At 41.7% G+C, this 27,885-nt stretch overlaps 1 protein-coding gene across 1 annotated transcript in view; it reads right to left on the bottom strand.

The window, feature by feature from the left end:
- THSD7B (thrombospondin type 1 domain containing 7B) overlaps positions 1–27,885 on the bottom strand; it is a 393,302-nt gene that overhangs the window by 8,855 nt on the left and 356,562 nt on the right. The window contains exons 17-23 of the mRNA XM_044438217.1: positions 22,042–22,183; positions 19,536–19,651; positions 18,072–18,189; positions 5,347–5,492; positions 3,810–3,969; positions 2,025–2,198; positions 1,505–1,600 (exon numbers count right to left, since the gene is read on the bottom strand). Of these exons, the coding sequence (XP_044294152.1) occupies positions 1,505–1,600; positions 2,025–2,198; positions 3,810–3,969; positions 5,347–5,492; positions 18,072–18,189; positions 19,536–19,651; positions 22,042–22,183 (952 nt within the window). The remainder of the gene's footprint in view (positions 1–1,504; positions 1,601–2,024; positions 2,199–3,809; positions 3,970–5,346; positions 5,493–18,071; positions 18,190–19,535; positions 19,652–22,041; positions 22,184–27,885) is intronic.

The raw sequence follows: 27,885 nt of genomic DNA, 5'->3' as shown, positions 1-27,885 counted from the left end.
ATGAGTCCCTTGGACCGCAAGGCGATCAAACCGGTCAGTCCTAGAGGAGATCAACCCTGACTGCTCTTTAGAAGGCCAGATACTGAAGATGAAACTCAAATACTTTGGCCATCTAATGAGAAAGAAGGACTCCCTGGAGAAGAGCCTAATGCTGGGAACAATAGATGGCAAAAGAAGAAGGGCACGGCAGAGAATGAGGTGGCTAGATGGAGTCACTGAAGCAGTTGGCGTGAGCTTAAGTGGACTCCAGGGGATGGTGGAGGACAGGAGGGCCTGGAGGAATGTTGTCCATGGGGTCGCGATGGGTTGGACACAACTTCACGAATAACATGACATTGTGGCATGAAGCAATGAATAATACAAAGAGATGAAGAGAAATGTGCTTTCTTGTAACAATGAATTCACTTTTGTCTGTGACACACCCTGCTGCCCACAGTGAAAATGGATGTTCCAAATTCAGCACTTGGCCGTTTCATTCTGCGGGGAGTGTTACAGATAAAACCTGGTGTCTTTGCAGCAGGCAGATCCATCTTGCCCAGTCTGGCTTCTACCAGATGTGTTGGACTACAGCCACCATCATCCCTGTTGCCCACAGTGGCTAGAGAAGGTGTGAGTGACAGCAACACACATGTGGAAGAGGTTGGGTTGCAGAAGGCTGAGTTCAATGATGCACATTTGCAGCAACACTTTCCAGAGGAATTAGCTGGAGTGATGTGCTCTGAAAATACCTTTCTGTCCAGTACCTGCTCTCTGTATGTGCAACAAACCATTTTTAATATATAGTCTGAACTTCATGTGTGTTGTAGTGATTATGTGCACCAATTCCTCCCTGAACCAGGGGGTAAAACTATTATTTTATTTAAACTATTTACATCCCATTCCAGTCCAAATGGATTCATTCACAATATAATAAAACACAATAACAACTGAAATGAAAAAAAATGTGACAGGGAAGACATATGAGCAGCATCAACGCTTATTTTAATAAATACCATAAACAAACAGCAATGATCTCAGTATCTAAAAGAGAGCAAGTATGAAAGCTGGAAACAAACAGAGAGGAAAGATGTTTCAGATTAGAGAGATTCTGATTTCTTCCACATGGTGCTTTTCTGGGCCAAAACACATTTGACTAAATCCCTCTCTAACAACTGTGTTCTTGTTTTTACTATAGTATAAGTACTGGGTCCCAATCCAGATCTTAAAAGGGTCTCTACCTGCTCCCACCTGTGTTAGCCTCCTAAGCTAGACCAGGGGCCCTGCATCTACTGTAATGTAAAGTAAAAAAAGAAGAAAGAAAAGGCTGCTGGATATGAAGCTAAAGTCATGTCTGTTTTAGGACACCACTAGAGAGGCCCCCAAGGAGGACAGCAGAATGTTAGGGACATGTTCTCGGCCATCTTTATAATTTCAGGGATATGGACTCTCCTCATTCCCTCGTACAAGTCACAGGGCTGGTACATTCCTATGGTGTGTGCAGCTGCAGACTTGCAGCCATGCCTACCTGTAACATTCACCCCATCAGAACGTTGGCACCACGCTGTGCGTTCATTATCTTGCCAAAGGCTTGTTTTCCATACATAATTATAGCACTTCCCTCCTAGAAGCCAAACAAGGCAGTACTGATCAGTCTGCAAGGTAGCATTCATTCGAGTTGCACCTTTCTTGTGTTTCAAACAAACAAACAAACAAAGGAGCTAATGATTAAACACTGTCATTAAAATTGACAAATCATTAAACAATCCACATAAAAACATACAAAGGGGACATGCAGGAATATATCTGGCTTACTTTCTAAGAACAAATGCCCAGTGGGTTTTCCCTTTCCTAATCTCTCCCCTTTTCAGGGATCAGAGACATCGTCTGCCATGCCCTCATTACTGCTTTTTTTTTTTTTTTTTTTTTTTTGAAGTCTGGGAAAAGGACGATAAGCCACCACCACCATGGGATCATACACCAGACCACACACAAGTGAACATTTCTCTGAGCTTACAAGGAAGGGCCGAGTCTGATTCGTTCCCTACCAGAGCATGGCCGGGTCTCCAACTCTTGTTCAGGGCAGTTGTCTTGGTTTTCAAAAGACTGAATTATGAACGTTCTTGACCGAGACTGACGACCCATCACCTCAAAGCTCCTGCCGTCGATGCATGTTAATTCACAAGAGCTCCATTCAGACCATTCTGTCAAATGACAATCACCTACATGCAAGCAGGAGAGGAAAAGAATGAACTATGTGGATACTGACAGCACCTCCCTGTTTTCGGAAGGGATCTCAGAGATCATTTCATCCAACTCCATGCACACTGGAGATTCTGCAGATCCCAAGATGCTGGGCATTCCTGAGCAAGGGCTGTCTTGACTTTACTTAGAACACTTGCAGCAGGTTTAAATTTAGAGCTGCTGGGAACAGTGGGCAGGTGGAGAAAAATGTCGGCTAGTCCCTAAGATCCAGCACATCTTGTCCTCCTATCTGTCACTGAAAATCAGTTTCCTAGAAGCTGCTCGAGATGGTAGATGCCCATCATGGCAAGAAGGGCAAGACTGCATGACTTGTTCCCAAAGATGAGTACTCTGAGGAAGAAAATTCACACGAGTCCATTAGCTGGGAACGAAGCCATCACTGCAAGTAGCTGCTGTATCAGGCTATTACAGAGGAAGAGACAGGAAGGCAGGCCCATCATTTTCCCAACTGAGAGAGCCACCAATTGGGTTCCGTGTCTCTTTGGACCATTTCAGCTTTAGCTGGTCATGGTAAGGCTGCCAATGCCTAGTTGCCGTACAGCCATCACAGCATCACAAATGGCCACTCTAAGATCACCATAACACTCAAAATTGGTAGCTGAGTTGCCTTGCTTTCCCTTCCCCTCCTTTTACTTGTGTCATGTCTTTCAGGCCGTATGGCTGAAGACGGACTGTTCTATAGGTGTCTGTGTAAGGCATCCCATAAGCTACAAGAGTGGGTCCATTAATGCTTCAAGTGCATACACACATACATAAATAGCTGCATGAGGGATGAAGGATGTTTCTGTTCATCCAGGTTAATTACACTGCATGTTTGAGTAACGTGCATGTGTTGCTTGCACCTTGGGTTGGTGTGCCACTTGTATGTTTTGTAAGCACAAAATGATGGGAAAACGTGTGGGCAGAAGCGTTCTCTGTTCCTGGAGGCCTGGGAGTAACTGTGGAACTGAGCTGGCAGAAGCTCTAAACTTTGCCTGAAGGAGTTCTTAAGGACTTCAGGCCTGGGGCAGCCCTCTAGTTCCAGGATACCTGTCAGAATTCCTATGGCGGGATTTTATATGCCTTTCTTAGTGCATTGGACAGATCTAATTTGGAGAGAGTTTATAATATGCCATAAAACGTGCATATATCTTTGACAAAAGGTTAATGTATGAAACCAAGAAGACTGACTTTGACTTAAAGCTGGAGTGATGAACTTTTTCCTTGTCAAGGGTTGTTGTCCCATCGGATTGCCACCTGGGGGTTGCAGTCGATGGTGGGAAAAACCAAAGCTGGCTAAGCAGAGCCAGAAGCAAAAGTAAGAGGAGTCTGCAGCACTGCAGATATTCGTTCTCTCTCCCTCTGTGCCACCCTATCTGTAAGACTCTCTCCTTCCCATCTCTGGGCTTGGGGCTCACTGGGAGCTGGGCCAGCATGCTGGGCTTGGGGCTCGCTGGGAGCTGTGGCCCAACAAATCTGGAGGTCACTAGGCTGACAAGGCAGATGTACAGAATTCGCCTGCAAATATGCCAAAGAGGGCTATTCAGCTACACACCTGTGTCACCAGAGGGACAAGACATAGATTTTACCTGGACAAGGCACAGAGCATGCAAGCTGCAGTGCACCATCTTTAGAAGGAAGCTTTCCACAGAATGTGCTTTCAACTTGTTTGGATGCTGCTGATAAAGAGCCATCATGTACCATACAGGTGAGGTTCCGTACCTGGATTCCATCCCCACATTGTCCACCCTAAGAGATAACAGAAGCTCATGGGACTAAAATAGTTCTTGCTACATTTACAATAAAAGTAAAGTAAACTGTACAGATTCACGCTTCTGGAAGCATCTCTGGCAGATTGTGTTCTGATGATTCCTTAGCTGCTCAGAATGGTAAGAAGAAGATGGAAGAGGTCTGTCCTACTCCCAGCATTTGTGAACTGTCTTGCAAGACTGCCAGTGGTGTCCTCAAATGATCTGTGCACAGCACAAAGGTCTCCTGTGCATTAGATCTTTGGTGCGGTTAAAGAAGTGATCCAATTCTCTCTCCTGACTCTTAAGACTTACATGGAAGATGAACCTTTAGAGCAGCCTTCCCTGATTTGGCATCCTCCAGATGTGTTGGACTACAACTCCCATCATCTTCACTCTTATAGCCCATGCTGGGGCTGCAGTGCAACTTATCTGGAAGACACCAGGCTGGGGACTTTTGGAGGTAGTAATACGAACTACAGATGGACTAAAGGCTTCTCTCTACACTGTTCTCTGTGCTAATGAGAAGGAAGGGGGTTTGTCTGATCTGAACTTGTTTTTAAGCACACATCACACCTTCCTCTCAGCCATATTTCTTCCTGCTTATGGTCCAATTTACCTGACATGATGAAAACTAAGCAGATTCCATCTTCTCCCCAAGACCTGCATGAACAAAAAATCTGATTGTGGAAAACCCTGATCAGTTAAGAGCTAATGTTAGATAATGGGCCAGCTGTTTATCTATGAAATGAATCGGGAGGGGTGAAAAAACATCAGCCCAATCAATGCAAGCAAAATGCAGCACAGAGAGGAAACATAGGCCACCGATGCTGACAAAGCAAAGGTATATGTATTTGATGCTTCACAATTCATGTCAGCGTTTACATTTTCAGACCATTAAAAAAAAGTAATCACCCAAGGAGAATAGTTATACTCAGCACTTCATGCAACAGCTTTAAACTATACTGTTTCAAGGCCTTCTGGGGCAGTGAGGCAGGCTACAAAGTGTTGCTAGTGCAAAAGTCAATTTTCTTGGTGGCAATTTTCTCTGAAATTAAATCATGTTTTGATCTAGGCGTGCAGCTGTAAAAAAAGATGTATGACACACATCAGAGTGCTATTAGAAATGTCCATTCCTTTGACCTTTGCTCTTAAATTAGTTTGTGATCAGCTGCTCAGTTGCATTTATGATGCATTCAATGGAAATTGATCAGATTTTCTCCTTGTTTTTGGTAATATTTAAATAGTATTGACCTGGAACTTTTAAATTATATATTAAATGCTGTCATAATTGTGCAATATGTGGGAAGGACTAAGTTCATTTTTCACCTGCAGTGCTAAGAGCTTGTTCTATGACAAGTCAGCATAGAATAAATACCTCAACTTTGCATGGGGACCATTCTCCAAGAAGCCAGCTGTAGCATGGCTTTACAACACAGCTTCTGTATTGGGTGAGTTCAGCCGGACAGGGCCTGCCTTCTCCTTGGGCTTGCATAATTACAGATCTGGTCCGTAGCATCTGGCCTAAAGAAGCAGAAAAGATTATTTTTAAATGTAACATGGGTTCTATCAGAAAATTCTCCAACTCATCCTCAGAGTCTCATACCCCACAGAAACTCACCACAATATTCTAAAAGAAAGAGGGACTCCAAGCACAATCCTGTAGTGTATTATATCTAATCCACCATATTCTGTGCAGCATATTCTCTGCAGTGGCGCCCCACCTATGGAATGCGCTCCCCAGAGAGGTCCGCCTGGCGCCGTCGTTATTTGTTTTTCGGCACCAGGCTAAGACATTTTTATTTAAAACTTATTTTAAGTGTTAATTTATTATGTAGGGTTTTTTTTTTTACAAATTTTAAGCCGAAATGCACCGGGTTTTAATATTTTTAGTGTATAATTTTTGTATAATTTTCTATGTTTTTGTTTTTGTTGTGAGCCGCCCCGAGGCTTTGTTGCGATGGGGGCGGCATAGAAATGTTTTAAATAAATAAATAAATAAATAAATAAATAAATAAATAAATATTCTGTGCATATATTCAATGTGAATCAATACATAAAACTGCTTTCCTCACACTTCCACAGCAACCACACACAGTTATTCCTATCTTCTGGCCTTGGGTGAGGTTTTCTCCATATCAGACTGTTGCCTCCTTCACCTTCAGCATTTCCATCATTCCTTGGCCTTGAACTGTCCTGGCTCCAAGAAGGTCCCCTCTCTCTACAACTTCACTGTAGTACACCAAAAGGACCAGTGGCTCAAGCAACACACTGGCAGACCAGTAACACTGGACCTAACACTTTTCTAGTATTCAAAGAAACAACTGCTTGGAACAAACTCTGGGAAACACGTCTTGCAAATGTTTATTTGCTTATTTGGCATGTTTCTGCTCTGCCTACTAACCAAAGTCCTTAGAGGGTCTACACATGTTTAAGGCAAAGTTAGTAGAAAAGGGAAGCAACCATACACATTTTCTTCCGCAGAAATTCCAACAGCTATGCTACTTCTGATTCCCTGGGAGGTCATAGAGAAAAAGGGGCCCTGGGCAGGAAATGAATGCCAGAGCACTGGCTGCTAGTTCTTCAGAAACAGTCCTGTTAGTCCCGGGCCTTAGTGCCATGGCCCGGATGATGTCCCTGGCAAATTAAGGCTCTGGTGACAGATGCAAAGCCGGCTTTGTGAACCAAGTCTCCCAATGTCCTCTGACATGCCAGTGCCCCTCTTCTTCTGAACCTCTGCGTGAGAGTGCATTTCCATCTGACAGAAGCGAATGTGAAGCCCTTCTGTCTTTAGAGCTGTGGATCTTGGTTATCCAATGACAGGCAAAGCACAGCCTTCTTCAGGGGGATGCCCTGCAGATGTTTTGGAGAGCACTCATGAACCTTACCCAGGATGGGAGTTGTAGACCAAGCTATCTAGATGGTATCTGATTTGGGGGAAAAAATGGACATATTAAAAAGTCTCCAGCACACCAAAACTTCCCCATGCACTTTCATGGAAACAGCGACTAGATGAGCATTCCTTTGTGCACAAGGACTTGCCTTCTCTGCTAATGGGAGTGTGTTATTATTCAGCATGTGAAGACTGTAATTGTATGTGTCCTGCCTATTGGATGTGTCATGTCCATGGCAGATTCACCCACTCCCTCACTTAATGAGAGCTGTTGTTTGTTGCTCAGTTTGATGAAGATACAAAGCCTACCTATTTAACACAATCTTCCGCACTGCACCAGCAGCATTCAGGGGGTCTTTCCATTTCAATCGCAAGCTGCCTTCTAATTGGAATAACATTCAAGAAAACATTTCTTCCCTAGGCCATCCCTCTGTGTCTGGGCAGTCGAGGATTAAAAAATGAGATTGCTGATACTTTAATGAATGGCATTCAGCACTATTATTCCAGAAATGGTAACCTAATTTCTTTTTCTATTCACCACGTTAGGGATATTTCACTGAAAATAAATAGGTTCTTAATGGAAATTGTAAACGTGGTTATGGACAGTAATGGCCACTACACTGTTTGCAATTTTTCAGCTACAATAAATGTAATTCGGTTGTAAAACTCAACCAAACACCCCTGCAAAAAAAGCAGTAACAAAAAACAAACAAGCCAAATGCCCAGAAAACCAATTGCAGTGAAAACATATGGTAATTGGTGCTGTGAAATGCTGCAGCATCATCATTATTAATTTTTTGTAATATCCCACACTACATCATGATTTGAGTTTTAATTAAGGCTATCACATATACAAGGAAATGTTTACCAGGAAGCATGTTAAGATATTGTTGTAAAATAAACAAACTATTAACCTGAAACATCAGCATGGGTTGACTAAAGAAGTACCCAGACAATAGACTATGCTCTGTCTTTATCTCCTTTCCAAGCTATCGTTTTTATGAAGGTTAATTATAGGAAAGGAAATGAGCTTAATAATAAGGATTTCTGTTTGTACTATCATTCATTATGATCTTCCTTATCTTTATTGATTAACTTGCTGTACAGGAACATGAAAGCAGCACTATATGCTAGTTTGTCATCACTTCTATTAAGCCTTTGCCTAAAGAGATGGAACTTAAACATGAGTTTAATTAAGGAAACAGCAAAGCATTTCTATCAGCTGCTACTAATTAACAAAGGATAGTTGACAAGTTTTGGTGAATAAAGCACATATCTATCAGTACAGATTCATCTGCATTCGGGCAATAATTCATACTGACAAACAGAGCTTATTATACTGTACATTAAGAGTATATTGATGTCTGCAGTGCCCATTTCTCGGTCCCCCCCACTGTTTTGTTTTTTTTAAATCACTGCCTTTCCATCTAGCCTTTCTAAAAATGAGGGTGTCCCAGAAAAATCTTATTTGCTCATTTTAATTGGATTGTGGCAGGAAATTGCACATGGAGATCAAATGGAAAAGCTACCACAGCGCAGAATTCCTTGGGACAGGATTATTCTAAGAATGGCTGCAATCCTGCACACATCCAGGGATTTTGTAATCTCATGTTCTCCAGTGGAATCTAGGCAGCCTAGCTGTGCAAAGGATGGCAGCCAATATTAATTATTTCACCACACCCAGGTTTAGAGTTTTCTCAGGAGCCTCTGAGTTCCACCAGGTCCCTTGGAGATCGATAAGGAACCCGAGAATTTTACAGTCAAAATGGCCTTTTTAAGTTAAGTCTATTGAAGCAAAATCCTGAAACACTGTTTGAAATTAATGAAGCCATTTGCTTTTATCCATGCTGAGATTTGCATATCCTTTTGGCAAAATTCAAATGAGGAAAATATAATTGTAAATGTTCGCTTCTGAAATAAAAAGAATGCATTTTTCTAACCACAGCTACTACAGCAGTTCTCGCTTACTACTGCTACCTGTTTCATCTTGCCACCCCAATATTGCTCTGGTCCTTCTGTAAGCCATCAACCAACTATTAAACAACCATCCCAACTATAGTGCCATAGAGATCATGAATGAACCTACAGCAGCTGCAACTAATGGAGGAAAAGCTATTTTTCCAGGGGTTCTGTGATTTCTGGAGTACTGCTAAATGAGAATTAGGGGCACATGAGGAATCCCATGGGATAAATGAAAATCTGATAAGCTTTTTGACACAGCCCTGAGGATTCTAGTCCATCTATCCTGTGCTGGCACTGGCTCAATGGATGGAAGCTGAGCCAGCATGTGGACTTCTTTTAAAATGGGCCACAGTTTGTATAGTATGTTTTTAAAGCTGCAGAAATATGAGTAAAATTCAGGCCTCTGCTTTCAAACTTGTACAAGTGCATATAAATTTGCCCAAATTCTCAATTGCCCACAATTTGCACAAATCTAAAATTATCAGAAAACTGAAGGTGGAGAATGTGAGATGGTTGCACATGCAGTGACAGGAGGATGCTGGTTCTGAACATCTCTTGGTAAGTGAAACAAAGAGAACAATAACAAAGACCTGGATTTAAACAGCTGACCCTGATTTGAGCAAATTGTGAGTTACACAAGTGGTGCTAGAGATATACAGTTCTTATCTCCAAATGTGTGCATAAAGTTTGAGCAATTTTGTGGAAGCCGACCCTCTCCCCTCAACTTGGCCTACTTTGGCTGTGTGAAAAGTGCTTGAGCTCAAATAGAATGGGTTTTCCAGAGGTCCACTGCACCTGCCATGAGCTTGTCAAGCCTAAAGGCATCCTGCATAGAGAAACTGGCTGGCAACCTCCGGGTCATTGTGATGTCAGTGTGGTGTAGTGGTTAAGAGCATGGGACTGGGACTCAGGCGATCTGGGTTCTAGTCCCCGCTCGGCCATGGCGCCAACTGGGTGACTTTGGGCCAGTCACAGACTCTCAGCCCAACCTACCTCACTGGGTTGTTGTTGTGGCGATAAGATGGAGGAGGAGATGCAAGCTGCCTTGAGCCCTTTGTAGGAAAAAGGCAGGATATAAATCACTATATATATATATATATATATATATATATATATATATGTCATCAGAAGGCAGCCCACAGTGAGCTGCTCCATAAAGTTTCAGCTCTGTGTCTGCTCCATCGATGATCAGTGAAAAGGAAACCTCTCCAGCACCTTATAACTCATCTATTTTCAGAAATGCGATTCCCCCACTAAGAATAGTTCCCCATATCATGGCTCACACACGCTTCAGGTAGGAGCATGGAGCATCTTTTAGTCTGAGAACTGAATCCCATCTCGGAAGTTGTTGGGGAACACATGTCAGTGGTGGACGGGGCTACAGGCAAAAGGGGCAGGCCAAAATGTCAGCAGAGTTCAATTTTAGTTTCTTACTGCCAGGAGAGGCAACCTTTTAGAATTGGGGAAAACTGAACAAAAACTGGGAAACCACTGAACAATTTGTGGTTGAGGAAAAGGGCAATGCTAGCTGGGGACCCAAGGAGGATCAGATTTGGCCACCAGGCCTGGGGCTTGCCAGCCCAGCTCATGGTCTACCTCATGAAAAAGGTGGCAAACTAACAAAAGTCAGGGGCAAGTTTCTGCAATTCAATATCCTCCTAATTCTCATGTGGTTATTGCCAGTTTGATAAATCCAACACTGTGCACATGTGTGTAGTTCTCTTCAGCCCCTGGAAAACTATAGCAAGAGGCTGAATGGGTCCCACATCTTCTAAGAGGGTGATGTTCCCTGGAAAATGTGCTACTTTCTTTTTTGTTTTGTTCTTTTGCTCTTTCACTTTGCTGTTGGTTTGGCACTAAAACATGATTGGAGAAACTCTTGCATCACAAGTACTAGCACTGTGGGGCCACCTGCGTGGCATACCCTCTTTGGACAAATACTAAAGGACCAATTCTATGCACATTCAGACAGGACAAAAGCCAACAAACCCCAGCAGGCCCTAGCCAGTTTTTTCCTGCCTAAATATCTATAGGATTGTGGCCTAAATGAAACTTTTTCCTAAGCACATGATTCCGATCACAAAACGCCATGCATCGATGTCGTCCCTTCTGGATTTGTCTACTGTCAGCTGTCAGCTTCCCGTAAGCAAGTCATTACAAAATGATAATCATGTTTAAAGGAGGCTTCCAAAAGAAGTGGCCTCCCTTGCTAACTCAGCTTGTTCTCTTTTTTATTCTCACACTTTCCTCAGGCTGGTAACGTCAGACTGGCCACAGTGAAACATCCAGGAGGGACTACGGTACTCTCCGCCTCCACAAGTCATATGCAGAAACACCAAGATGCTAGATGATCCTTTGGTTGTTCAGACTTAGAACCTAGGGATAAAGACACCCATGGCCCCTTTTAAGAGCAGCATTATTCTTGCTATGGTCATGCAAGGTGACTTAATTTATACTGTCAATTTATATTATTTTAAGGAAGTTTATTTATGTTTGTGAGCCGCCCCGAGGCTTCGGCGAATGTGGCGGCATAGAAGTCTCCTAAATAAATAAATAAATAATAAATTATGCCCCTCCTACTAGGCTGCTCACATTTTGAAAAAATGCTTGCAAAATATGTGATTCTATGAAGAATTCCTGTTTAAGGACATGTCCCATTAAGGCCTCCGTACTTTCAATCTCAAACAGTTTATTTTGGTATGGCAAGCTTGCCTGTTTTAATTTTTAGATTGGTTTGACATATTCTCTACTCATTTTACAGTGTTTTGCATGAAATCCTGCAAAGGAATTTAGCTAAGCTAAATTGTGGCTGCACAACATTGATTTTTTTTATACATCAATGGATTGCTGAAACTTGGCGTGTATGCGCCTAACTATGCATGGAAATTACTCCTCTTAGGGAATAGGTGTAGGGAAATAGAATATATACCTATAGCTAAAACTGACTATTCAAAGCAATCTGCACACAAAGCAAGCAGGAAATTTGCATAAATCTATTTTCTACCTTTATATCTACAATACATGGATCTATTTGAGTTCAAAAACCTTTTCAGATTTTCAAGGCAGCTTTATTAGTTGATCCTGATGATCTTCTGAAAAGGGTTAAGCAACTGGCTGCCTGCTGAGCAACCTTTTTTATTGCTAAATTTCTGTGGACTTTCATTCAGAAGGAATGGTGGAAAAAGTTAGGCTTTATTTATATCTTAAGTTTGTGTCTATTTCTTTTGAATGGCATTTATTCAATAATTTTGTTATGAGAAATATGTGCATTATGTATGTATTTTACACAATTGTACATACAATAAGTAAATTTACATACAGTTTAACCAATGAATTGTTAAAATTATATTTGTACATCTTATACACCCCCTACAGCTTACTTTTTATGTTTTCTGATTGTTTTGCAGCAGCTTCCTTTGTGTTTTTGCTTGCCCTGGGTTAAGTGTACCTATTGACTTGCAGTGTCAAAAACTGTTAGGGACTGTGTAGAAAGAAGGTGCATCATCTACATTTTGGCAGTGTGGAAGGAACCCTCTCATTCAAATCAGCCCACAGGATGAAATACTGATGCGATGAATAACCAGGTTTTTATAGCAAGCCTGAGTGTGGCCTCGTCTGGATCAACAGCTCACAAAGAACCCTGTACTTACTGACCTCTTGAATATAATCCTGAGCCGGACATTTTGGCAAAGTTCTCTGTACACCCCCTGTCTGCACTGGTACCTAGAAATCAAGGTAAACAAAAGGTGCCACACCAAGTATGGCATCAAAATTCGTTCTAAATTATAGCATGTCTCCTAAGATATATTTTTCAAAAAGCATGATAATGCTGTTAAAAATACAAATACCCTAAATATGTTATTCTATAAAGAACTCAGATGAGGCTGGGAAGATGAACATTTCCTTCATAATGATGAGCCACTGCAGAAAACCTGGAAATAAGCATGGAAACCTGTATCATCTGGTCAGCCTGGTATTAAAGAGGACTTGCACAGATTTCTACAAATGACCTACATCAGCTAGAGATGAATGGTAAAAATTTTTACTGTAACAGTTTGATACTTTTTAAGCATTATGTGGTTTCCTGTACAAATGCTATTCTGTTTAAGATGGAAAATGAGGTTTGAAGCATGTCTGTGAGAAACCCCGTCCAGTGCAAGACTAGCTGGCTACAAGGGTTTGCTGAATGGAGCAGAGCACATTCTGGGATCAGCATTTCCTATCCACTGAATTTTATCTTGCAATGGGAACTCTTTGGTAGTGTCCAGTGGGGCTGCTCCACCTCCGCCGGTGGTGTTGCATCTGCAGCACCCACGGTTTGTTCAGTGGAGCTTTGGTGCTTCTGAAAATAACACCAGGAACAAACATCAGAGAACCCCCACTCCTGTGAGCAATGAGGACCTGACCTGCTCTGGAAGCTAGCATTGGGTCTAATTCTGGATTACGTTCCTAAGCACCAAAGCCCCATTGCTTAAGTAGTGCATCATTAAACTGTGTAAGCACAACACCCATTATCTTCACTGACTTTGGAAGGCTCTATATTCTCATATAAATAGATTCTCACGTAGCACTATTACTATCTATGCCGTCTTGAGCTCTTTGGAAGAAAGGTGGGATATACATGGAATGGATAAAATGAATGCTACTGAGTACAAGGAATTCAAACAACTCATACATGAAATGCTAAGAGCTCTCACAGCATAAAGTGCTTAATTACAGTTGCAACACCATATTATAATATAAAGGGCCTGTATAAATTTGGTCTACAGTGAAACAGAACCAAACAAACAATGCTGTTCAACAAAAGCTGTAGAAATCAAAATGTTTCCCTTTTATCACCTCACAAAACTTTGATAGGAGATGTGAGTATCACCTGTACTGCAGCTACAGCGAGCAAATCATATTTTGCGTTCAGTTCCACAACATAAATCCTAAACTGAAAACAACTGGAGCAGGGCCAGTGCCCACTAAAATATATCACCATGGTGTAAACTTCAGACTGTTTGTGAAATGATGGGCGTAATAGAAGTGTTGCAGGTATTGAGGGGCACAGAAACCGAACATGGTAAACATGCTCTGTCTTGCACTTCTTTGAACCATGTTTCATGAGGGAAGAAGTGGTATGTTTTCTAGTATGTCTGATTTGCAGTTGTAAGTAGAAATCCAGACTTCACACATGTACAGTGAGGATGGGTTATGAGCTGTCCTTTTAACGAGAGAATAACCTAAACCTGCTCCACTGCTCAACAAGATCAGGGAAGGTATTGCTCAGTAGCAGCAGCAGCTGAATCACATTATGGTTTTTGAAAGGTAGACGGGGAGGAAACAGGCCGTCTGTCTGTCTCGGAGAGGCTGAAGGCATGTGGTTGTATGGCCATTGCCAAATAAGTCTAGGAATGTGTTTGTTGTGTGTCAGGGAACATCCCCAGTGAAATCTGTGAGCTGAAAGCTCATCACAAGCAGTGTTCTTCAGGAAATGCAGAAGTGTAAGTCACTTAAGCATCAGCTTTCCCTATTAAGCATTCGATTCAGACGATCAATATTTATGCATTGTTCATTTATGTTAGTTGTTCTGCAGAGCAGATGCTAACCTATCAAAAGTCAATTGCTAATCCAAATACTGAGTTCTCTGGACAGTTTTGTAATTTTGTTTGATCACTGAAATCTATTCAAAAGGAGTGTGCCTGTGAAACCAGGAATCCATTATTTATCTTCCAAAGAAGCACACCCACACCCACATGTGGACAAAGAGAACTTGCATGATTATCCCATTGCCAGCTCTCCCTCAAGGCCCTGCAAGAGATCTGCTGGGTGGATCCCACATGCTTAGTGAAAGCTGCTGGATGCTGATAAGATGTGGAAAGCTGAGTGGCTCAGCTTAGCTATAGCAAAGTCCAGAAAGAACCAGAAAGGTGTATGGAGTGGACAGCCACCCCGGATTCCTCTCTCCCATGGCCAACTGGGTTGTAATCCTCGCCCAGACCCTCCCTGGTCCTAAACTCCAGACCAGACACTGGATTCAGCACACGACAGCCCAAGTGTTTGGAGAAAAAGGAATCTACTAAAAGGTTAAAAGATAGGGGTGGAGCAGTACTAAAATAGCTGAAACACTTGTTCTATTCATGCCTACCTCCGATTTTTAAAGTGGTTCTCCAGAAAAATAAGTTCAAGAGGATGCTGAAAACTCTACAGAATTGTTTTATACTCTATCCGCAGCTCAAAGCTTGCAGCGTGATATGGTCTGTGCTCTCACTGATGTTTCCTGTATATCTGTATGAAAGTATCCATCAGAAAAACTAATCCCTTATTTTTTCCACTCTAAGAACCTACAAGGGTCTGTAGTCTCAACACACAAACGGAAGACTTTTCAGCCATCATTTTGTATATCCTATAAAACTGACAACTGGGAATGTCTCTGAGCTGTTCACAAACACATTTTTCTCCTTCAGTGGCTTCATGGGAACTTTCTTACTGGTGAACACAAAGTTTGCCTTAGACATAGTCAATTTATACAAAATGTTTTCTGTTATCTGAACACTGCAGTGGGACAAAAGAGGAAAATCCATTGCTTGCTACACCTACCCAACACATGCCATCAATTGTTCAGAAACTATTAGAGTGCAATGCAGGGATTTGGAATTCTGTAGAGTCTTATCACTGGCTATGTTGGCTAAGGCTGATGGAGGTCGCAGTTCACTTACAGCTACAGCCACATATTCCCCACTCATGCTATAACCTCTGCAAAGTTTCCAGGGCCACAGCACATTCACAGTCAAAGCACAGGACAGATTCTAAACCCACTATCGGAAATACAAGCAGAGGAACATTGTGTAAAGTCAGCAAAGGATGCCCTTCCCTGGAAGTTGGTGTTGGCTGGGGCATGGCGGGAGCTACAGGCCTTTTTTTCTGTCTAAACTTCCATAGGGTTGTGCAGCATTAAAGAGTTTGTACAGCGTAAGAGAGCTACCCTCAGAAGGCATTTATTGTGCTCTTGTGATTTCTCATTCATGGAAATTCATTGTGGCTTTTTATCCTCCAGGGCCTCGCCTGTGTTTTCTAGCCTTTCATTATTTATTTTTGTTTAGTTTCTTTTGATTTATTTAATTCTTAGAACAAGGAAAGTCTGGTTATTAACTTTTAAATCATAGCAAACGGGAACAAAAACTATTGTATTGCACAAATCTGCTATACAGCAGCTATTCCACAGCACCACATTGTGAAAGCCTAACAGAATACAGGCAGTACCTGGGTTACGAATGAGTTCCATTCCTGAGCAAATGGAAATTCATCTTTAAGTTGAATTTGTATGGAAGTTGGATTGCATATTATTAATTTAATTTATTTATCTGATTTATATGTAACCCGATTAGCCCTAGGCCCTCTAGGCAGCTTACATAAAATCAGTGCCACAATGCAATACAATAAAATCAACAAGTACAATAAAACCAAAATAGCAATAAAACCAGTAATAACCAACGAAGAGAATAACCAATTGATAATAATAAGTAAGATAAATAAAGTTGGTCTCCACATTCACTGATGTTAAGGGTATAGGGTTTCACCTCCGTGAAAATGCTAACTTTCTGCAAATACAAAGGGGAACCCCAACACCCCCCACCCCAGGAATTATCGGGGGCACCTTGTAGTACAGTCTTCCCCCCTAGGTGAGTGTTCTGGGAACAAATCTAGATCAGTGTACCCAGCTGGGTTGGTGTGAGAGGCTGCACTGGGCTTCAGTGAATTGTTTTTGGAGACTCTTTCAATGTGTTTGCCTATTTTGTGATGGCTGATTTACATGAACATGAGGCAATGGAATTTTGTTCAGCTGCGAGTTCAGCATTTTCACCAAAAATGGCATGACTCTTGTGCCCCACCTGTTCTTGCCCCATGCAACGTTTGTTTCCTCAGATGAGGAAAGTCCTCAAAGCGACATGTTTTACCGATATGGAAGAGGTGAAACAAAAAATGGCAGAAGCCCTAAAAGGCACCAAAATCAATGAGTTCAAAATCTGTTTTGAGCAGTGGAAAAAATGTCTTGATATGTGTATTGCATCAAACGGGGGGTACTTTGAAGGTAACTGAAGTTTGAACATGTAAAAATAAATATACAATTTTTAATAAACAGATTTCTGGTGTTTTTGGGTCTCCCTGTGTTTCTCTAGCTCCAGGGGCCAGAAGGAATGATTTAGAGGCCTCTCTATCCTTTCACTTCCTCCCTCTCTATGGTGATGCTTTGGAGGCCTCCCTCTCTCTCCTTCTGCTTCCTCCCTCTCTATGGTGATAATTTTTCAAAAAATTAATAGGCTTTATGGCAGTTCATTCATAAGTATGGGATGTGCATACTTTGGATGTTCCCAACTCGGGGACTGCCTATACATAGAAAGGTAGAGAAATATAGACTTTTGAAAAATTCTGCAAAGAACAAAAGAAAAATTTTGAGCAAAGCAGTGGATTAGAAGTCCAAAGAGTATCAAATTCGTTCTGCCAGATACTTTCATGGACCCTGTCCACAAGCATATGCCAGAATAAATTAGTTTGCCTTTAAGTTACTACAAGTTTCTGTTTTGTTTTTGCTGCAAATAGACTAACACAGCCACTCTGCTAGGAATTACACAAAGTGTGTCCATGAATAACTGACTCTTAAAAATCAAAAATAATTATAACATTTGCCACAAGTAACTTACATCAGGAAGTCAGAAATAATGAGAGCTCAATTTAACCTCTTTCCCCCTCAATGACAAATTCTTTCAAATTCTTCAGTGCCTTCCCATGCTCATATCAAGGGCATCACATTTCAGCTCCAAATTGCCTTACATCAGACACTATCTTTGTTAAAGCAGCTGCTGTATCAGGACAGGCCCTAAACTGAACATTTGCAGCTGAGTGAATCAGTACATCCTAATGCGTTTTCCCAAATGACACTAGGTGAAAAGAGACATCTGGGGCTTGGAGAGAAAGCATGTAGTACCAGTTTGCAGATCATATTTTAATTGTTATCCTTTGTTTAAATTATGAGTACATGGGATACAGTGTATGTAATGTTCATATATCTTATTTATTCACAGCATTAATGGTAGTAGACATGGATGCCTTAAGGATGTCAAAGGAAGGTTGCATAAATACTTAACATAAATAAAACATTATTAAGTATTTATTTAATCTACCATGAAACTTACAATGAGTGTTTAGTGCATGCTTCCCCTTCTTTTCCAGAGGAAGGAAGTCAGAACTGAAGTAGACACAGTTACCTGCAAGGCCACAGGTGTGTGAACATTCCGACCAGGCAGACCACTCTGAGAACTGGCAATCAACAACACATTCCACAAGGCAGTCCATAACCATTTTTGCTGGTGTTTCCAAATTTAGCTGTAAACAGCAACAGAACAAGTCACTTGTCAGTGATGGCTGAGAAGGAAGGACAAATAAAAGGCACCAAATGGAGTTTTCACACTGCCCTGGGCCCAGCCAACCCAAGCTGGAGCATGATTTAGCTTTCAGCAAGGCAACATGCATTGGGAGGAATTAAGGTTACTGGCTCATGTCTGTTGTGTTTATACACTGGCTCCCTTCCTCTGTCTTTATATTCTGTACCTGGACTGCAACAGTCGCAGTGCAGAGTCCCTTGGTATATGCCTACTTAGAAGCCTGCCCTCACTAAACACAATGAGGCTGTAAGAGAAGAACAACAGAATAATGATTGCTATCAGGGGAGTGTAGAGGATGGCCAGTGGGATGACAGGTGGGCAGAACCAGTCACAAACTGGGAGTTCTGAATGACAAAGGAGTTGCAGGAAAATTAGGAGAATTAGCTGCATGTAAGGGAGATTAGCAAGGAGGCAGAAGGCTATAAAAAGCCTGGGGATTGGACTTGCTGTTAAAGAGGAGAGCCAGTTATATTAGGTTGGGGTATCAGGTAGAGTGATGCTGTGCATCCTCAAACAATTCCTTGTTCTAGTTGTTATCTTCCATAAATAAATGTATGTTCACTGTTTTAAATGCATGGATGTGTTCTTCCTCATTGGATTTCAGGTTAACTGAAGCACATGCTGATTTGAATTTGTAACTGGCTATATAATAGGAAAATCCTACTGTTCTCCATTTGGAGGGGGGTTGGTGGATGGAAGCATAGGAGACAGGCTGTGATGCTTACCCCTAGAGGTCTATGGGCCAGGGCCTTGTTAGGGCTTCGGAACATCACAGGGACTCATTTCCAAGTAAGGAGTATGGGACTGGGGCCTCGGATCGTAAGCCACTGCAAATGGCACCCCTCTAGTGTACATTCCATCCACCTTTGCTCGATTCGGCACCTCGCACGATGCTGCCAAAGAACAGGGGCACCCGCAGAAAACCTGTATCTATTTTCAGATACAAGTTTGCCCTTGGTGGTCTACAGATCTACTGTTCCTCTAAGTAACTATGCCAGACAGGTAAATGTCAAGCTCATTCACAGGGTCTTGCCTTGAGTATGTCTTCAATTGTGTTTTGACACCAGAGGTTTATGGAAATATGTTGAAACCATACCAGGGATGTATGAAAACCAGAGAGCAGCAGGTGGAATAAATAACCAACATGGCTAAATGAGAAAGATGGACTCCTCAAACAGACCCAGCCCTTCCTGGAATCCAGTTTGTGCCCTATGCAATGGAAGGGACCCAATGCCATGCAGAGTTAGGTTGAAAGATGCCTGTTCTGGCAGCCCATGTGAACCTCACCTCCTCACAGTAGTTCTTATTCACTGTTTTCCCATCAGTGCGCATGCAGCTCAGAAGGCGGCTCCTAATCCCTTGTCCACAGGTTGCATTTTCACTTAGCTGACATGTGCTCCAGTCTAAAGGCACAACATCATTGCATTACTTCTGCCACCCATTACTGGATGACCCTTTAATTTATTAAGACAATGAAACATTCTTGGTTTGGTATGGCCATAGAAACAAAGAAAAGATATTAATTTAAAAAGCAGAATTGTAGTCTTAGACTGTCAAAACTTTGTTTCAGTAAACCACATTACCTCTGAGTGTGCTGAAAATGTCCAGAACTGATAAAAGGTACCATTTAAGAACAGCCCGTGTGTTATCAAGTGTTCTGATGCTGCTCACCTGGATAACAGAGTCATAAATGTCTTCTGAAGTGCTACTGCCTCAAAGCAGAGCTTGTCAACCTCTGGATTTTATTCAGTAGAGCAAGTCATACGTCATTTTTAAGAAAAATAAGTAAACATTAAAGTGCTTTTAAATCATTAATGTGTGAACCATTTAAACAGGCCGTTGATGGCATTTTATTGTTCTGCAAAGGAAATGCTACAAATTACTACAAATCCTAAGTAACCAGCTGTCCTTTCAGCCTTCAAAATACAAGTAAAAAGATTATCTATAAAGATGTGACTTTTCTGGCTTCTCAATGGCCTTTAAAATGTTTTGTTTCTATGAATGTGTGCACGCTTCATTTCTATGCAGGTTGCCAGGAATATGGAGGTTGAGTTAGTTTTTCTTTTCCTTCTCACGAATGAGGAATTCGTGCACACTGACCCATCTGCACATAGCTGCAATCAATTGCATGAGCCTGGACTTTCCCATTCACTTCAGTGGAGTGGCCTTGTCCATATAAGCATTCCTTTGCACGCACACACTCGATCCAACATTGAGGTGAAGGCCAGGTGTGGTGCATTGGTGGTCAAAACAGTGATGTGGTGGCTAAGAGTGTGGGTCTGGGACCCAGGAGATCTGGTTCTAGTCCCCACTCAGCCATGGAGCTCACTAGGTGACTTTGGGTCAGTCACAGACTCTCAACCCAACCTACCTCACAGGGTTGGTGTTGTGAGAATAAGACTGAGAAGGAGGAGGAGAATACTGTAAGCCACTCTGAGTTCTTTGGAAAGAAAAAGGTAGGATATAAACATAATAAACAAAATCAATCAGTAAGTGTCACAGGCATTGAATTGGGATCTGAACATTTTCCTTGTACTTAATTTTCATGGAGTAATGATTTGGTTTACTTTCACATATTCCCAAGTCAATTTCTAAGAAGTGTCTTGGAGTTAACAAAGGTAACTTAGAAGCCACTGTGGGATTCTTCAAGTGTGCAGAGCTTTTGAGAAGTGACAATGGCCTTGAATTAATGTTACTAAAATAGAATGGGTTGGATCCAGATTTAGTAATACATAGAGTAGTCCATTGAAGTCAATGGACTTAAATTACTCCCTTGACTTCAATGGGGTTTTCATCTTCTTGAGTTTTCATCAAGTTTTAACATTCTTAATTAATTATCAATTATTTGATATGTGAACGTAGCCTTTACTGAACCCTTTAGAACAACTGGTGCTTTTACTGTCACTAAACCATTTCTAAAAACCCATCCCTATCTATATTCTTTGAGGTCTTACTTTGTCTCACAGTCTCACTAAGGTTTATGTCTGAACATCAGAATAAACTTCCCCAATTCCATGAAAGCAGCCATTGGGTTACAATTAATCATATAAGCTGAAAATAGCAGTGCTGCTTCTCAGTGGAGGAAGGTTGTGATCTGAGCACCAACAGCAGGCTAAATAGCAGCTTCTGGGCAAGGAAGAAAGCAACATAGTGGAGAGAGGGTTAAAGTCTCTCATTACCCAAGATTCAGTCCTGATGCAGACTGGGGTCCTGCAAAGCAACTGGACAGCAGGTGTGGTGGTGGGAGCCAGAAGATCCCGATTCTGGTCCCTACTCAACCATGAAGCCCACTGGGTGACTTTGAACCAATCTCTTATTCTCAACCTAACCTACCTCACAGTGTTTCCTGATTTGGATCCCTCAGACAGGAAAAGGTGTGATATAACTATAATAAATACATAATTTTATATAACCAGTTTTAAATGTAGGCCATTTATATACATTCTTGCTTGCTTTATCATTTCTACAGTTCTTTTACGTCTAAAAATTTGTTTTTCTTTTCCACCAAGCAACTCATCTCTAGCTAAGTGAAGAAAATAATTTATCTACCTTTCTGTGGGGCAAGGCCTTGGCAAATGCTATCTAGCAAACTGCACAGTTTTGCACTTCAAACCCCACAAGCCCCAGCCAGCACAGCAAATCGTGAGAGTTGTAGTCCAAATCATTTTGAAGGTGCCTGGTTGGGAAATGCTGGTGTTCAACCATCCTAACCCTACCCCTTTTATCACCTTCAGACAAGGAACAGTGAAGGCTGCAACTAATTCTGTTTCAAAGTATAGTGAAGAAAGCTTACCTGTTAAATTGTAGTGATACTGGAAACAATTTTGATTCAGAACGCAGGGCCACATTTGTGAACTTTCAGGGCACGTCTTCGGTTTTAAAGGCAGTCTCAACACACGCCGAGTCCGTGTTTGCATTACATTGGGATCACAGGGCTAAAAAAATGGGATAAACATATGCTTACATACTATTCTCCTTGGATATCTTGAATCAGTCCTGCCATGACCTTTACCTCAATCTGACAGCAGTCTAAAGATACTCTGCACATGGACTGGGAGGAACCGCCCATGTAGTTGATTTATTTATGGTACTTGTCATAGCAACAGCTGATGAGCCAAAACACTGCTTGGTTTAAAAGCAGCTTGGCACATTATTCGCAGGAGCTGCAGAAAGTGGTTTTTTTTTTTTAAAGTCACAAATCTTTACAGTTCCTCCTTCTAACCTTTTTGGATAACAGCCTAGCATTTTGCCTTTGTATCATTCTTGCTTTCAAGTAGAGGAAAGGGCTATCTTATAGCAATTGGTGAACAAAAATAAGCTTGCTTTGGATCCAGGTAAGATCTTCGCATCTAATTCTTTATCAACAGGAAAGAATGATATCTATTACTCTTTCTTGAGCTTTCCATGCTATATTGAAGAAGTTTCAGATGGTAGATACTTAAGAAATACTTCACCCATCAGTTTCAAAACCCATTAAGAAACTATGCATAAAAGAAAAAATGGACATCTTGGAAACCTTTTACTGTCTATTGAAAAAGAAAATGATTGAAAACAACTGCTCTTGTTTCAAGCCATATATTGCTAATAAAACATCAATTTAAACCTTTAACCTATCTTTTTGAACCAACTTTTAATGAATATGACAGACAATTCTGGTTCTACTGCTCATTAAACCTGCTAATAAATCAAAATTCAACTTTTCACTGCCTGAACACCCTTGTCTCTTTGTGTATTAATTAACACATACAATCAGAGAATCATGGCATAGAAAAAGTCCCCCAAATCTTAGTCCTTACCAATGCAGTGCCACGGACACCCAAACGACCATGGATTCCTTTCTGGATGCCTGCCAAAGTACCCTCCCACTATTTCCTTTTTCTCTTTTCTTTCTGAAGTAACACATTTTCAGTTGACATCACTTTAAAGCAAAGAGAAAACCTCAGCTGATGCTATCTTCATTTCCCTTGAATGCCCCCCCGGCTGCAGGAACTGCAATACATTCCTCTGCAATACATTCAGTTCCCAAGGAGAAGGGGAAAGGAAGAGGCACCGAGCTGTAAGGCCAAAGTAGTTGTTTAGGGTGATATGGCTCACACCACACCCCTACCTGGTACACAGTTGGCTGAGCAGCTTATTTGCCCCCCCCCCCCGCCCTTATTTTTAAATAAAGATTTTATTAAGATTTTAAACTAAAAACTAAAAAACATCAATCATCAAATACATCGGATGTACTGGGTCAGCCCCCTATAACATATCTTTTTAACATTCTGTAATCATATTCAAATCAATTTATAAAAATTTAAAGACATCTTTAAATCTAAGCCAAATCCCGTTTCTCCAGCCAATCATAAAAAAGGTCCCAAGTTTGACAGAAGTCAGTATCTTCTTTCTCCTTCAGTAATAGAGTCAATCTGTCCATTTCTGCACAGTCCAGAATCTTTTTTAAAATCGGTTCCTCTGTGGGTAGTTCCTCACTCTTCCAGTATTGAGCAAGCGCAATCCTCGCCGCTGTGATTAAATGTAGCATCAAATACATTTCTTGTTTGCTAATATTTTCCAGTATAATGCCTAACAAGAAAATTTCAGGTTTAAAAGCTAAGGGTTTTTGTAGCATGTCCTCGAGCAATTTATGTATTTTAATCCAATACTTTTTCACATATTCACAGGTTCAGCAGCTTATTTGCCCTTTGTAATAGATGTATTGGCTGGGCTCTACTGGATGAATGGCAAGGAGACTGTTAAGGTTCAAGAGGTAGACTAGTGAACTTTCTGAGTGTCCAAAAGCCAGGATACTCTTTTTTGGAGCAGTGCCAAGGTCTTCTGGGCTGCAGCTTGTTAATAAGAGCATCAGAGATAATTGCCTTGAAGCTGCATGTATCCCCAAATACATTCCTTAGATAAGAGCTGCTTTAGGCCACTAAACACCCAACTGTTTCCTTTACTGAAGCAGCTTTACTTACCACCAATGTGTCTTCCAAAAGGGGACTTAGAGCCTATATATTCTCAAAACCTTTGCGAAGATGGGAGGGAGAGTGGGATATTGACAATCCTTGGCAAGAGGTGCTGTCTTTTGTCCTTGTCTTGTGCAGAGGAATTGGCCCATCACTCGGCCAGACAATTTTCAGGGCCCATTCCCTGGCCTATACCAACACCAATATGCTTTTCGTCGCTTGCTGAAATTGGGCATCCATATTTCATCATTGTATTGAATAAACTGTGAATATATCTTGGATGCAGGTGCCTTTTTGTTTTGTTTTGTTTTGTTTTTTTTCCAAGTATCCTTGAATCTGGGCTAGGCCAAGCCCATAGGGACTGATACACTAGCCATGCTTTGCATGGCACCCATTTGGTATTGGAAGCCATGACATTTTCTTGAATTGTCAAATGTACCTAAACACTACCATTAAAAGAACAGACTTTTCCTACTGAGATTATAAAACAAATAACTGGAAAACCATCCAAATTGGTCTTTCTTTAAGAGATGGATTAAAAGAAAATAAATTGAGATGTGAAACATGACTGAGGTGGGAGGGCTGGTAGATTGAAAATGTCAGCTTTGTGTGAATGAAAATAAACAAATGCCTTTCTTAAACTGAATGTACACAAACTCTTATGAGCAATGGTAAGGGGCACACAGACATTAGCAATGCTGTTGCAGCTCAAGACTCTTGCAGGGTCAATGTAGGGAAATGGGCTGGACCTTGTGACACAGTCCATCTGGAGGTACTCAGTGAAATTTAATTGATCTGTTCTGAACACTGAGATTGCTCTGACCAAGCAACTAAAGAAATGGCATCCATAGTTCCAGAACTGGCTTTGTGCTGAGGCAAGACCAGGACCTTGGACAGAGGCAGAGGTGCTGATTCAAATTTCAGAAGCAAAGTTGTTGGAACCACAGTTATTAATCCTTTAGTGGAGGCAGAAAGCCACAGTGGCCAGTGTGCTGCCACTTCATGCAGTCATTGACTTCTAGATGGTGGAGTTTCAAGAAGCCCAATGTCTTCAGGAGAAGCCCCTCAGGTCTTTTCTGGTCATGCTACAGGTTAGACTCTATTGCTCTCTACTAGGGCATAAGGTTATAAATTAGCTTACCTCATATAATTACCATTACTTTGATCTGAAAACAGTTATTGCTGCCTTAGAAAAATCCTTATTAAGCTGCTGCAATGTTTTCTTTGTGAGTCTGCCCTTGGAGCTTATTTGGAAACTTTAAATGGTACAATATGGGGCAGCTAGGCTGCTAACTAGGAACAAAGGAACAAAGCATGTGGAGTAGGCAGGATACCAATGGAACTATTCCAAGCTGCAGAGACTGAATTGGTCCAAATCCTTATAGGACTATGCCAACAAAAATAGAAAACAAAGCCATAGCCCATGCACTGGGAATGTTCAATATGCATTCCAGTTCCCAAGAAAGCAGATGCAAAAGTGTGTGGCAATGATAGGACCATTGCATGAATTTCTCATGCAGTCAAAGTGTTGCAACAAAGAATATTACCACATATGGAGAGAGAAATGATCATGAAAGTTGGATCATGAAAAGGAAGAGGCACTTGAGATCAAATCGTGAATCTATGTTGGCTCCTGGAGCACACCAAAGAATTTCAGAAGGAGATCAGGCTATGCTTTATGTACTACACCAAAGCATTTGATTTGTGTGGAGCATGAGAAGCTATGGGTGGTCCTGAAAGAAATGGGTGTCCTGATGTGCAACCTGTATCATGGGCAAGCAGCTGCAGTTAGGGCAGAATATGGAAAAATGGGATGGGTTTGCATAGGCAAAGGGGTCAGACAAGGATGCATTTTTTCTTCCCACCTGTTCAATCTGTATGCAGAACATACCATAAGCAGAGCTGAATTAGAATCAGGGAAAGGAGTGAAAATCGGTGGGAGGCACATCAATAATTTAAGATATGCAGATGATACCATGCTATTAGCAGATAGTAGCTGTGAATCGTAATGGCTCCTAATAAAAGCGAAAGAAGCAAGTGTGTGAGTGGGACTGCAGCTGAATATTAAGAGAAGAATGACTAAGAAGAATTACAGAAGTGTACTTTTAACAGTGAAGCAATCAGAACTGCAAGATTTTACATACCTTGCCTCAGACACCAATTCAAATGGAGACTATAGCCAAGAAATTAAAAAAAAGCCTGAGCTTGGGACGGATGGCAATGATGGAACTAGAAAGGATCATCAAGTGCAGGGAGTGTTTCCCTGGAGATCAGGACCAAGATCATCCACACTATTGTATCCCAATGACTATGCATGAATGCGAAAGCTGGACAGTGGAGAAACTGACAGGAAGAACAATGATTTGTGAACAACAGAGATTTGTGATTTCCCTGGGCTTATAGAAAGAAGAACAAGTGGGTCCCAGATAAAATCAAGCCTAAGCCTAACCCTTAGAAACAAAAATGACAAAGCTGAGGCTGTTATACTTTGGGTGCATCATGAGAAGGCAAAACTCCCTGGAGAAGGCAATCATGCTAGGGAAATTCAAAGGAAGACCAAATAAGGGACGGACTCCATTAGAAAAACCATAGACTTGAAATTGGAGGAGCTGAGCAGGGCTGTCATGGATAGGATACTTTGGAAGGCTTTTATATATGTGGTCTCTAAAAATTGGAGCTAGCTTGACAGCACCCAACAATAACAAGGCTGTTAAGTGGTGCATGGTAAAGGCAAAGGTAAAGGTTTCCCCTTGACATTAAGTCCAGTCATGCCTGACTCTAGGGGGTGGTGCTCATCTCCGTTTCCTAGCCGAGGGAGCCAGCGTTTGTCCCCAGACAGTCTCCGTGGTCACATGGCCGGCATGACTAAACACCAAAGTGCATGGAACGCTGTTACCTGCCCACCAAAGTGGTGCCTTTTCATCTACTTGCATTTGCATGCTTTCAAACTGCAAGGTTGGCAGGGGCTGGGATGGAGCAACGGGAACTCACCCTGTGTGCGGATTCAAACTGTTGACCTTTTGATCAACCCACCCAGCAGCTCAGCAGTTTAACCCACTGCGCCACCATGTCCCTTGGTGCATGGTACTAAGATCCTATTACTTCAATAGTGAAAGATCTGCACTGGTTGTCCCCCCCACCCCATTCTGTTTGAGGTGTTGAACGGGAGGCACTAGGATGTTGACCTTGGGATCCAGCGCAGAGGACACTGGGCCTAACTGCACCACCGATACTCCTACTTCTAGGGGCCATCGGAAGGAGAGACGTGAGACAGCTTTCTCCAGTATTGCTCCCAAACTGTGCAATGCATTTCTCTGCGCGCTATGATGTGTCTCGCTGATGTATTCTCATCTACCAGGGTTGTAACCCTAACACATCCACTAAGACAGTAAGCTTCACTGAACGCAGCAAACATGCAAAAATACAATGAAAATGAATGGGGTTTGCTGCATCTCTATTTCCCTTCCTGCTCTTACTAAAACAAACACTCCAAGAGATGGGCTAAGAGCTGATTCAATTTTGCCATCATCAAAGCATTCTGTTATGGAATGAGGTATTTCCCAAGCAACACGAAATACCATGACTAGCCAAGAATATCTGGACTATTGGCAGGGATGAAACAGATGAGAAGCTTAACATGCTGCTGTCCACCCAAGGGCAAAATGGCAGGGACACCTCTGGACAGC

The sequence above is a fragment of the Varanus komodoensis genome, unplaced genomic scaffold, assembly GCF_004798865.1.
Source record: "Varanus komodoensis strain SLA01 unplaced genomic scaffold, ASM479886v1 scaffold32, whole genome shotgun sequence".
NCBI classification, from domain to species: Eukaryota; Metazoa; Chordata; class Lepidosauria; order Squamata; family Varanidae; genus Varanus; species Varanus komodoensis.
The sequence above is the reverse complement of the archived record's forward strand: the minus strand, read 5'-3'. Positions and strand labels throughout refer to the sequence as shown.